This window comes from Dermochelys coriacea, chromosome 4 (genome assembly GCF_009764565.3).
Source record: "Dermochelys coriacea isolate rDerCor1 chromosome 4, rDerCor1.pri.v4, whole genome shotgun sequence".
NCBI lineage: Eukaryota > Metazoa > Chordata > Testudines > Dermochelyidae > Dermochelys > Dermochelys coriacea.
The window spans coordinates 140,877,108-140,889,425 of NC_050071.1; the positions used below are offsets into that span (position 1 = coordinate 140,877,108).

The window sequence follows — 12,318 nt, forward strand, 5'->3', positions numbered from 1 at the left end:
TTCTTATTTATAATGTAACCAGGAAGCGAATATAGGCATTTGAATGGCTCTTTTGGAGCTGGCGTTGCAAGGTATTTACGTGCCAGATGTGCTAAACATTCATATGCCCCTTCATGCTTCAGCCACCATTCCAGAGGCCATGCTTCCATGCAGATGATGCTTGTTAAAAAAATAACAAATTAATTAAATTTGTGACTGAACTCCTTGGGGGAGAATTGTGTGTCTCCTGCTCTGTTTTACCCGCATTCTGCCATATATTTCATGTTATAGCAGGCTCAGATGATGACCCAGCACATGTTCATGTTACGAACACTTTCACAGCAGATTTGACAAAAGGCAAAGAAGGTACCAAAGTGAGATTTCTAAAAATAGATACAGCACTCGACCCAAGATTTAAGAGTCTGAAGTGCCGTCCAAAATCTGAGAGGAACGAGGTGTGGAGCATGCTTTCAGAAGTCTTAAAAGAGCAACACTCCGAAGTGGAAACTTACAGAACCCGGACCACCAAAAAAGAAAATCAGTCTTCTCCTGGTGGCATCTGACTCAGATGATGAAAATGAACATGCATCAGTTCGCTCTCTTGGATCATTATTGAGCAGAACCCATCATCAGCATGGACGCATGTCCTCTGGAATGATGATTGAAGCATGAAGGGATATATGAATTTTTAGTGCATCTGGCATGTAAATATCTTGCGACACCGGCTACAACAGTGCCATGAGAATGCCTGTTCTCACTTTCAGGTGACATTGTAAACAAGAAGTGGGCACCATCATTTCCTGCAAATTGTAAACAAACTTGTTTTGTCTGAGCGATTGGCTGAAGTAGGACTGAGTGGACTTGTAGACTCTAAAGTTTTACATTGTTTTATTTTTGAGTGCAGTTATTTTTTGTACATAATTCTACATTTGTAAGTTCAACTTGCATGATAAAGAGACTGCACTACAGTACCTGTATTAAGGGAATTGAAAAATACAATTTCTTCTGTTTTTACAGTGCAAATATTTGAAATAAAAATAATATAAAGTGAACACTGTACCCTTTGTATTCTGTGTTGTAATTGAAATCAGTATATTTGAAAACGTGGAAAAATATCCAAAAGTTTTAAATAAATGGTATTCTATTATCAACAGGGTGATTAATCACACAATTAATTGCGATTAATTTTTTTAATCGCTTGAGACCCCTATTAAATACACACGATCATTTCATGCAGCACTGAAATGCAACAACCTCTGGGGTGTATCATGTCAACTGGCAAACATAGCAGCCCCAACAACATTTTCATTTAGAGCATAAAATTGGGAGATCCTTGGTAAACATTGCAATTCAAACCCCTCCTAGCCTCCTAAGAGGTGAAAGCAAGAGGTGATGTGTCATCATCGGTAAGGTCTAGGATTTGACCGAGTAGCCCTACTGGCCTAGCTTGATACTATTTCTTTATTATGTGATCTGTTGCTCATCATTTTAGCATCAATGAGTAAAAATAATTCAACATAAAAGACTTCCCATCCCATCATAACACACAAATACTCAGGAACAAATATAGACACCGATCCTGCAAATGGTTCCACGCTTACTTAATGTTACACAGTAGCAGCCGTGTTAGTCTGTATTCGCAAAAAGAAAAGGAGTACTTGTGGTACCTTAGAGACTAACAAATTTATTAGAGCATAAGTGAGCTGTAGCTCACGAAAGCTTATGCTCTAATAAATTTGTTAGTCTCTAAGGTGCCACAAGTACTCCTTTTCTTTTTAATGTTCCACATATGAATAGCTCCATTGAAATCAAGGGGACAACTCATGCACAAAGCTAGGCCAGTACAGAAGCATCTGCAGGAGCAGGACACAGTGAGGACAATGAAATAAACCTGGCATTATAGATATTCTGCGCCCCAAAGCTAAAGCTAATGGCAGCTATAAGCTTTATAGCATTCCCCTGTTTTCACTCCCATGTCTCTGGGGAAAGTTCACATTTGGGCTGAGATCAGCCTTGAAAGAGAATTAATTCTTCTGGAGCTTTTGAGTCAAATTCATTCTGCCACTTTGGAGTCACACGAGCAAGAACAAAAATTGTCTAACATGGTTTAGAACAGCGCCCCCTCGCCCCGCTCCCAGCATCACCCCCCAAGCCCTGCCAATGTATCATCTGAAGTATGATTTTTATAATCCAGTCCATGGATCGCCCCACCCCACTCTGCTGATGCACCTCAGTCCTGACCTGCAACCCTCTTTCCCCTGCAATTCCAGCCATGGACTTCACCCCCACCGGCCCCCCAGCACACCTCCGATGCGCCCAGCTATTCCTGCCCATTCAGCTGTCCGAATTCCCAGAAAGGGGAAGCTGGGGGAAGGGGGACTCAACCATGTTGTTTTTTTTAAAAATCACTGTTTTTAATTGGGGTGGGGCAGGAACCAGACACACAGGCAGGTGGGGGGGGGCTGATCCAGCCAGGAAAGGCTCCCCATTCAGGGGCAGGAAGAGCGGAGACCTCCCTCGCTTTGCAAGGAGCACCAACGCGGGAGATGGGGGCTGACGGAAAGGGACAGATCATGCTTCCCCCCTGGCAGAAGCCACAGATGGAGGTTTAATAGTCCCTAGAGTGGAGAAGGGGGGAGTGTGTGTGAGAGAAGCGGGTCTCCCAGCCAGGGAAGGGCAGTGCAGGCTGGACAGGACCCCATCGGGGCTGGGAGGGGAGGGATCCCGGACGGATCCCACAGGGACCCCCCCCCAAGGTGGAGCAATGCCCAGGGCTGTGCCAAGCTGCACAAAGTGGAGTCTCTCCCAGCAGCAGCAGAGCCACCCTCATGCCAGCCTGGGAGGAGGGACCTGAGTGTGTGTATGGGGTGGGGGGGATCTGATCCCCTGCCCAGGGTGTGTGTGTGGGGGGGGGATCTGATCCCCTGGCCGGGGTGTGTGTGTGTGGGGGGGGGATCTGATACCCTGGCCGGGCTGTGTGTGTGGGGGGGAGGATCTGATCCCCTGCCCGGGTTGTGTGTGTGTGTGGGGGAGGGATCTGATCCCCTGGCCGGGGTGTGTGTGTGGGGGGGGAGGGATCTGATCCCCTGGCCGGGGTGTGTGTGTGGGGGGGGGGTCTGATCCCCTGGCCGGGGTGTGTGTGTGGGGGGGGGGGTCTGATCCCCTGCCCGGGGTGTGTGTGTGTGGGGGGGTCTGATCCCCTGCCCATGGTGTGTGTGGGGGGGGGTCTGATCCCCTGCCCGGGGTGTGTGTGTGTGTGGGGGGGATCTGATCCCCTGCCCGGGGTGTGTGGGTGTGGGGGGGGGATCTGATCCCCTGGCCGGGGTGTGTGTGTGGGGGGGAGGGATCTGATCCCCTGGCCGGGGTGTGTGTGGGGGGGGGTCTGATCCCCTGGCTGGGCTGTGTGGGGGGGGGTCTGATCCCCTGCCCGGGGTGTGTGTGTGGGGGGGGGTCCGATCCCCTGGCCGGGGTGTGTGTGTGGGGGGGGGGTCCGATCCCCTGGCCGGGGTGTGTGTGGGGGGGTCCGATCCCCTGGCCGGGGTGTGTGTGGTGGGGGGGGGTCCGATCCCCTGGCCGGGGTGTGTGTGGGGGGGGATCTGATCCCCTGGCCGGGGTGTGTGTGGAGGGGGATCTGATCCCCTGGCTGGGGTGTGTGTGTTTGGGGGGGGTCCGATCCCCTGGCCGGGGTGTGTGTTTGGGGGGGGTCCGATCCCCTGGCCGGGGTGTGTGTGTGGGGGGGGGGTCCGATCCCCTGGCCGGGGTGTGTGTGTGGGGGGGGGTCCGATCCCCTGGCCGGGCTGTGTGGGGGGGGGTCCGATCCCCTGGCCGGGGTGTGTGTTGGGGGGGGGTCCGATCCCCTGGCCGGGGTGTGTGTGTTTGGGGGGGGGTCTGATCCCCTGGCCGGGGTGTGTGTGGGGGGGGTCCGATCCCCTGGCCGGGGTGTGTGTGTGGGGGGGATCTGATCCCCTGGCCGGGGTGTGTGTGTTTGGGGGGGGGTCCGATCCCCTGGCCGGGGTGTGTGTTTGGGGGGGGTCTGATCCCCTGGCCGGGGTGTGTGTGTGTGGGGGGGGTCCGATCCCCTGGCCGGTGTGTGTGTGGGGGGGTCCGATCCCCTGACCGGGGTGTGTGGGGGGGGGTCCGATCCCCTGGCCGGGCTGTGTGTGTGGGGGGGGGTCCGATCCCCTGGCCGGGCTGTGTGTGTGTGGGGGGGGTCCGATCCCCTGCCGGGCTGTGTGTGTGGGGGGGTCCGATCCCCTGCCCGGGGTGTGTGTGTGTGGGGGGGTCCGATCCCCTGGCCGGGGTGTGTGTGGGGGGGGATGTGATCCCCTGGCCGGGCTGTGTGGGGGGGGGGTCCGATCCCCTGGCCAGGGTGTGTGTTTGGGGGGGGATCTGATCCCCTGGCCGGGGTGTGTGTGTTTGGGGGGGGTCCGATCCCCTGGCCGGGGTGTGTGTGTGGGGGGGGTCCGATCCCCTGGCGGGGGTGTGTGTGGGGGGGGGTCCGATCCCCTGGCCGGGCTGTGTGTTTGGGGGGGGTCCGATCCCCTGGCCGGGCTGTGTGTTTGGGGGGGGTCAGATCCCCTGGCCGGGGTGTGTGTGTGGGGGGGGTCCGATCCCCTGGCCGGGGTGTGTGTGGGGGGGGATCTGATCCCCTGGCCGGGGTGTGTGTGGGGGGGATCTGATCCCCTGGCTGGGGTGTGTGTGTTTGGGGGGGGTCCGATCCCCTGGCCGGGGTGTGTGTTTGGGGGGGGTACGATCCCCTGGCACGGGTGTGTGTGTGTTGGGGGGGGTCGATCCCTGGCGGGCTGTGGTGTGGGGGGGTCCGACCTGGCGGGCTGTGTCGTGTGGGGGGGGTAAGATCCCTGGCCGGGGTGTGTGTGGGGGGGGGGGGGTCGATCCCTGGCCGGGGTGTGTGTGGGGGGGGTCCGATCCCTGCCGGGCTGTGTGTGTGGGGGGGTCGATCCATGGCGGGGTGTGTGTTGGGGGGGGTCCGATCCCGGCGGGGTGTGTGTGTGGGGGGATATGATCCCTGGCTGGGGTGTGTGGTTTGGGGGGGGTCCGATCCTGGACGGGGTGTGTGTGGGGGGGGGTCGATCCCTGGCGGGGTGTGTGTGGAGGGGATCTGATACCCTGGCGGGGGGTGTGTGTTGGGGGGGTGAGATCCTGGCCGGGGTGTGTGGTTTGGGGGGGGTCCGATCCCTGGCCGGGGTGTGTGTGTGTGGGGGGGTCCGATCCCCTGGCCGGGCTGTGTGGGGGGGGGGTCCGATCCCCTGGCCGGGGTGTGTGTGTGGGGGGGGGTCCGATCCCCTGGCCGTTGTGTGTGTGGGGGGGGTCCGATCCCCTGACCGGGGTGTGTGTGGGGGGGTCCGATCCCCTGGCCGGGCTGTGTGTGTGGGGGGGGTCCGATCCCCTGGCCGGGCTGTGTGTGTGTGGGGGGGTCCGATCCCCTGGCCGGGCTGTGTGTGGGGGGGGATGTGATCCCCTGGCCGGGCTGTGTGGGGGGGGGGGATCTGATCCCCTGGCCGGGGTGTGTGTGTTTTGGGGGGGTCCGATCCCCTGGCCGGGGTGTGTGTGGGGGGGGGTCCGATCCCCTGGCCGGGCTGTGTGTTTGGGGGGGGGTCCGATCCCCTGGCCGGGCTGTGTGTGGGGGGGGGTCCGATCCCCTGGCCGGGGTGTGTGTTTGGGGGGGTCCGATCCCCTGGCCGGGCTGTGTGTGTGGGGGGGTCCGATCCCCTGGCCGGGGTGTGTGTGTGGGGGGGTCCGATCCCCTGGCCGGGGTGTGTGTGGGGGGGGATCTGATCCCCTGGCCGGGGTGTGTGTGGGGGGGATCTGATCCCCTGGCTGGGGTGTGTGTGTTTGGGGGGGGTCCGATCCCCTGGCCGGGGTGTGTGTTTGGGGGGGGTCCGATCCCCTGGCCGGGGTGTGTGTGTGTGGGGGGGTCCGATCCCCTGGCCGGGGTGTGTGTGGGGGGGTCCGATCCCCTGGCCGGGCTGTGTGTTTGGGGGGGGTCCGATCCCCTGGCCGGGCGGTGTGTGTGGGGGGGGGGGTCCGATCCCCTGGCCGGGGTGTGTGTGGGGGGGGGGGTCCGATCCCCTGGCCGGGGTGTGTGTTTGGGGGGGTCCGATCCCCTGGCCGGGGTGTGTGTGGGGGGGGGATCTGATCCCCTGGCCGGGGTGTGTGTGGGGGGGGATCTGATCCCCTGGCTGGGGTGTGTGTGTTTGGGGGGGGTCCGATCCCCTGGCGGGGTGTGTGTGGGGGGGGGTCCGATCCCCTGGCCGGGGTGTGTGTGTTTGGGGGGGGTCCGATCCCCTGGCCGGGGTGTGTGTGGGGGGGGGGATCTGATCCCCTGGCCGGGGTGTGTGTGTTTGGGGGGGGTCCGATCCCCTGGCCGGTGTGTGTGTGGGGGGGTCCGATCCCCTGACCGGGGTGTGTGTGTGGGGGGGGTCCGATCCCCTGGCCGGGCTGTGTGTGTGGGGGGGGTCCGATCCCCTGGCCGGGCTGTGTGTGTGTGGGGGGGTCCGATCCCCTGCCGGGCTGTGTGTGTGGGGGGGTCCGATCCCCTGCCGGGGTGTGTGTGTGTGGGGGGGTCCGATCCCCTGCCCGGGGTGTGTGTTTGGGGGGGTCCGATCCCCTGGCCGGGGTGTGTGTGGGGGGGGATGTGATCCCCTGGCCGGGCTGTGTGGGGGGGGGGTCCGATCCCCTGGCCAGGGTGTGTGTTTGGGGGGGGATCTGATCCCCTGGCCGGGGTGTGTGTTTGGGGGGGGTCCGATCCCCTGGCCGGGGTGTGTGTTTGGGGGGGGTCCGATCCCCTGGCCGGGCTGTGTGTGTGGGGGGGTCCGATCCCCTGGCCGGGGTGTGTGTTTGGGGGGGTCCGATCCCCTGGCGGGGTGTGTGTGTGGGGGGGTCCGATCCCCTGCCGGGCTGTGTGTGTGGGGGGGTCCGATCCCCTGGCCGGGGTGTGTGTGGGGGGGGATCTGATCCCCTGGCTGGGGTGTGTGTGTGGGGGGATCTGATCCCCTGGCCGGGGTGTGTGTGTTTGGGGGGGGTCCGATCCCCTGGCCGGGGTGTGTGGGGGGGGGGGGTCCGATCCCCTGGCCGGGCTGTGTGTGTGGGGGGGGTCCGATCCCCTGGCCGGGCTGTGTGTTTGGGGGGGTCCGATCCCCTGGCCGGGGTGTGTGTGTGTGGGGGGGTCCGATCCCTGGCGGGGTGTTGTGTGGGGGGGTCCGATCCCCTGGCCGGGCTGTGTGTTTTGGGGGGGGTCCGATCCCTGGCCGGGCGGGTGTGTGTGGGGGGGGTCCGATCCCCTGGCCGGGGTGTGGGGGGGGGGGTGGTCCGACCCCTGGCGCGGGTGTGTGTTTGGGGGGGGTCCGATCCCCCTGGCCGGGGGTGTGTGTGTGGGGGGGATCTGATCCCCTGGCTGGGGTGTGTGTGGGGGGATCTGATCCCCTGGCTGGGGTGTGTGTGTTTGGGGGGGTCCGATCCCCTGGCCGGGGTGTGTGTGGGGGGGGTCCGATCCCCTGGCCGGGGTGTGTGTGTTTGGGGGGGGTCCGATCCCCTGGCCGGGGGGTGTGTGGGGGGGGGATTGATCCCCTGGCCGGGGTGTGTGTGTTTGGGGGGGGGTCCGATCCCCCTGGGCCGGTGTGTGTGGGGGGGGGTCCGATCCCCTGACCGGGGTGTGTGTGGGGGGGGTCCGATCCCCTGGCCGGGCTGTGTGTGTGGGGGGGGTCCGATCCCCTGGCCGGGCTGTGTGTGTGTGGGGGGGTCCGATCCCCTGCCGGGCTGTGTGTGTGGGGGGGTCCGATCCCCTGCCCGGGGTGTGTGTGTGTGGGGGGGTCCGATCCCCTGGCCGGGGTGTGTGTTTGGGGGGGGTCCGATCCCCTGGCCGGGGTGTGTGTGGGGGGGGATGTGATCCCCTGGCCGGGCTGTGTGGGGGGGGGGTCCGATCCCCTGGCCAGGGTGTGTGTTTGGGGGGGGATCTGATCCCCTGGCCGGGGTGTGTGTTTGGGGGGGGTCCGATCCCCTGGCCGGGGTGTGTGTTTGGGGGGGGTCCGATCCCCTGGCCGGGCTGTGTGTGTGGGGGGGGTCCGATCCCCTGGCCGGGGTGTGTGTTTGGGGGGGGTCCGATCCCCTGGCCGGGGTGTGTGTGTGGGGGGGTCCGATCCCCTGCCGGGCTGTGTGTGTGGGGGGGTCCGATCCCCTGGCCGGGGTGTGTGTGGGGGGGATCTGATCCCCTGGCTGGGGTGTGTGTGGGGGGGATCTGATCCCCTGGCCGGGGTGTGTGTGTTTGGGGGGGGGTCCGATCCCCTGGCCGGGGTGTGTTTGGGGGGGGTCCGATCCCCTGGCCGGGCTGTGTGTGTGGGGGGGGTCCGATCCCCTGGCCGGGCTGTGTGTTTGGGGGGGGTCCGATCCCCTGGCCGGGGTGTGTGTGTGGGGGGTCCGATCCCCTGCCGGGCTGTGTGTGTGGGGGGGTCCGATCCCCTGGCCGGGGTGTGTGTGTGGGGGGGGTCCGATCCCCTGGCCGGTGTGTGGGGGGGGGGTCCGATCCCCTGGCCGGTGTGTGTGTGTGGGGGGTCCGATCCCCTGGCCGGTGTGTGTGGGGGGGTCTGATCCCCTGGCCGGGCTGTGTGTGGGGGGGGGTCCGATCCCCTGGCCGGTGTGTGTGGGGGGGGTCCGATCCCCTGGCCGGTGTGTGTTTGGGGGGGGTCCGATCCCCTGGCCGGGCTGTGTGGGGGGGGTCCGATCCCCTGGCCGGGGTGTGTGTTTGGGGGGGGTCCGATCCCCTGCCGGGCTGTGTGTGTGGGGGGGGTCCGATCCCCTGGCCGGGGTGTGTGTTTGGGCGGGGTCCGATCCACTGGCCGGTGTGTGTGGGGGGTCCGATCCCCTGGCCGGTGTGTGTTTGGGGGGGGTCCGATCCCCTGGCCGGGCTGTGTGGGGGGGGGGTCCGATCCCCTGGCCGGGGTGTGTGTGTGGGGGGGTCCGATCCCCTGGCCGGGGTGTGGGGGGGGGGTCCGATCCCCTGGCCGGGGTGTGTGTGTGGGGGGGTCCGATCCCCTGCCGGGGTGTGTGTGTGTGGGGGGGTCCGATCCCCTGGCCGGTGTGTGTGGGGGGGTCCGATTCCCTGGCCGGGGTGTGGGGGGGGTCCGATCCCCTGGCTGGGGTGTGTGTGTGGAGGGGTCCGATCCCCTGGCCGGGGTGTGTGTGTGGGGGGGGTCCGATCCCCTGGCCGGGGTGTGTGTGTGGGGGGGTCCGATCCCCTGGCCGGGGTGTGTGTGTGGAGGGGTCCGATCCCCTGGCCGGGGTGTGTGTGTGGGGGGGGGTCCGATCCCCTGGCCGGGCTGTGTGTGTGTGGGGGGGTCCGATCCCCTGGCCGGGGTGTGTGTTTGGGGGGGGTCCGATCCCCTGGCCGGGGTGTGTGTGTGGGGGGGGTCCGATCCCCTGGCCGGGCTGTGTGTGTGGGGGGGTCCGATCCCCTGGCCGGGGTGTGTGTGGGGGGGATCTGATCCCCTGGCTGGGGTGTGTGTGTGGGGGGATCTGATCCCCTGGCCGGGGTGTGTGTGTTTGGGGGGGTTCCGATCCCCTGGCCGGGGTGTGTGTTTGGGGGGGGTCCGATCCCCTGGCCGGGCTGTGTGTGTGGGGGGGGTCCGATCCCCTGGCCGGGCTGTGTGTTTGGGGGGGGTCCGATCCCCTGGCCGGGGTGTGTGTGTGGGGGGTCCGATCCCCTGCCGGGCTGTGTGTGTGGGGGGGTCCGATCCCCTGGCCGGGGTGTGTGTGTGGGGGGGGTCCGATCCCCTGGCCGGTGTGTGGGGGGGGGGGTCCGATCCCCTGGCCGGTGTGTGTGTGTGGGGGGTCCGATCCCCTGGCCGGTGTGTGTGGGGGGGTCTGATCCCCTGGCCGGGCTGTGTGGGGGGGGGTCCGATCCCCTGGCCGGGGTGTGTGTGGGGGGGGGTCCGATCCCCTGGCCGGTGTGTGTGGGGGGGGTCCGATCCCCTGGCCGGTGTGTGTTTGGGGGGGGTCCGATCCCCTGGCCGGGCTGTGTGGGGGGGGTCCGATCCCCTGGCCGGGGTGTGTGTTTGGGGGGGGTCCGATCCCCTGCCGGGCTGTGTGTGTGGGGGGGGTCCGATCCCCTGGCCGGGGTGTGTGTGTGGGGGGGTCCGATCCACTGGCCGGTGTGTGTGGGGGGTCCGATCCCCTGGCCGGTGTGTGTTTGGGGGGGGGTCCGATCCCCTGGCCGGGCTGTGTGGGGGGGGGGTCCGATCCCCTGGCCGGTGTGTGTGTGTGTGGGGGGGTCCGATCCCCTGGCCGGGGTGTGGGGGGGGGGTCCGATCCCCTGGCCGGGGTGTGTGTGTGGGGGGGTCCGATCCCCTGCCGGGGTGTGTGTGTGTGGGGGGGGTCCGATCCCCTGGCCGGTGTGTGTGGGGGGGTCCGATTCCCTGGCCGGGGTGTGGGGGGGGGTCCGATCCCCTGGCTGGGGTGTGTGTGTGGAGGGGTCCGATCCCCTGGCCGGGGTGTGTGTGTGGGGGGGGGTCCGATCCCCTGGCCGGGGTGTGTGTGTGGGGGGGTCCGATCCCCTGGCCGGTCTGTGTGTGGAGGGGTCCGATCCCCTGGCCGGGGTGTGTGTGTGGGGGGGGGTCCGATCCCCTGGCCGGGGTGTGTGTGTGGGGGGGTCCGATCCCCTGGCCGGGGTGTGGGGGGGGGGTCCGATCCCCTGGCCGGGGTGTGTGTTTGGGGGGGTCCGATCCCCTGGCCGGGGTGTGGGGGGGGGTCCGATCCCCTGCCGGGCTGTGTGTGTGGGGGGGGTCCGATCCCCTGGCCGGGGTGTGTGTGTGGGGGGGTCCGATCCCCTGGCCGGGCTGTGTGTGGGGGGGGGTCCGATCCCCTGGCCGGGGTGTGGGGGGGGTCCGATCCCCTGGCCGCGGGGGGGGCGGACTCTCACCTTGAGGCTGCTGATGAATCTCACTTGCACCGTGGCCCGGGCCGGGCCCGAGGGATCCGCACAGAAGCAGAACAGGTCAGCCATGGAGGCGGCCATCTTGGGCGCCCCCCCAACTCTGAGCTGGCGGGGAGCGGGAAAGTCTCCGGCTCCCTCGCCTGGGCCCTGCGCGGGGCTCGCGCCGCGCCCGCTGCCCGGCTCGGGAGTCCGCGGCGGCTGCCTGCTGTTCGCGGGGTCTGAGCCGGGGGGGAGTTGGCGGGCGGGGGGAGTCGAGCAGCTGGAGGCTGAGGAGAGGCGGATGAGGGGCAAACATCAGGGCCTGGGCTGGGAGGGTAGGAGCCGGGGTTCAGCCCGGGGGGGTGCGGGGGGTAGGAGCCGGGGTTCAGCCCGGGGGGGTGCGGGGGGTAGGAGCCGGGGTTCAGCCCGGGGGGCGGGAGGTAGGAGCCGGGGTTCAGCCCGGGGGGGTACGGGGGGTAGGAGCCGGGGTTCAACCCGAGGGGGTGCGGGGGGTGGGAGCCGGGGTTCAGCCCGGGGGGCGGGAGGTAGGAGCCGGGGTTCAGCCCGGGGGGGTACGGGGGGTGGGAGCCGGGGTTCAACCCGAGGGGGTGCGGGGGGTGGGAGCCGGGGTTCAGCCCGGGGGGCGGGAGGTAGGAGCCGGGGTTCAGCCCGGGGGGGTACGGGGGGTAGGAGCCGGGGTTCAACCCGAGGGGGTGCGGGGGGTGGGAGCCGGGGTTCAGCCTGGGGGGGTGCGGGGGGTAGGAGCCGGGGTTCAGCCCGGGGGGCGGGAGGTAGGAGCCGGGGTTCAGCCCGGGGGGGTACGGGGGGTAGGAGCCGGGGTTCAACCTGAGGGGGGGCGGGGGGTAGGAGCTGGGGTTCAGCCCGGGGGAGGCGCTGCTAAACGGGGGCAGAGGACAAAGCCCCGGCACTGGGAAGGGGGGGGTTACATTTTGCCCCGATGGGATGAGCCACCTGCCATGTTTGCAAACAGCGGGTGGGGGCGGGGGGCTTTTTATGTCCCCTCTCACCGGCCAGCACCCTGCTTCCCAGGGCTGGGCCCTTAAAGGCCCAGGGCCCCCCCATGCCTAGACACGGCAGCTCTTCCCTAGCTGATCTATTACAGGGGTGGCCAAACTGTGGCTCACGAGCCACGTGCAGCTCTTTTAGCGTTCAAGTGCAGCCCCCTGCACCCCCATTCTGCATCTACCAGACTGGGGGGGAGCTCAAGACCTCTGCCTTGCAGTGGGGTGGTGGGGTAGGGGCTTCTGCCCAGCGGGGAGAGGGGAGGGGTCTCTGGGCTTCAGCCCTGCAGGGCGCTCCTTCTGGGGCTCGGGGCTTCAGTTGGAGTGGGGCTGAAGCCCTGAGCCCCGACAGGTGCACCCCAGCTCTCAAACTTCTGCAGATTGTTATATGTG

The 12,318-nt window shown here is 66.2% G+C and overlaps 1 protein-coding gene across 1 annotated transcript in view; it reads right to left on the reverse strand.

Annotated features, from left to right (window-relative positions):
* SMYD5 (SMYD family member 5) overlaps nt 1-11,087 on the reverse strand; it is a 30,630-nt gene extending 19,543 nt beyond the window's left edge. The window contains exon 1 of the mRNA XM_038400907.2: nt 10,910-11,087. Within this exon, the coding sequence (XP_038256835.1) occupies nt 10,910-11,005 (96 nt within the window). The 5' untranslated portion in view covers nt 11,006-11,087. The remainder of the gene's footprint in view (nt 1-10,909) is intronic.
* Between the last annotated feature and the right edge of the window lie 1,231 nt (nt 11,088-12,318).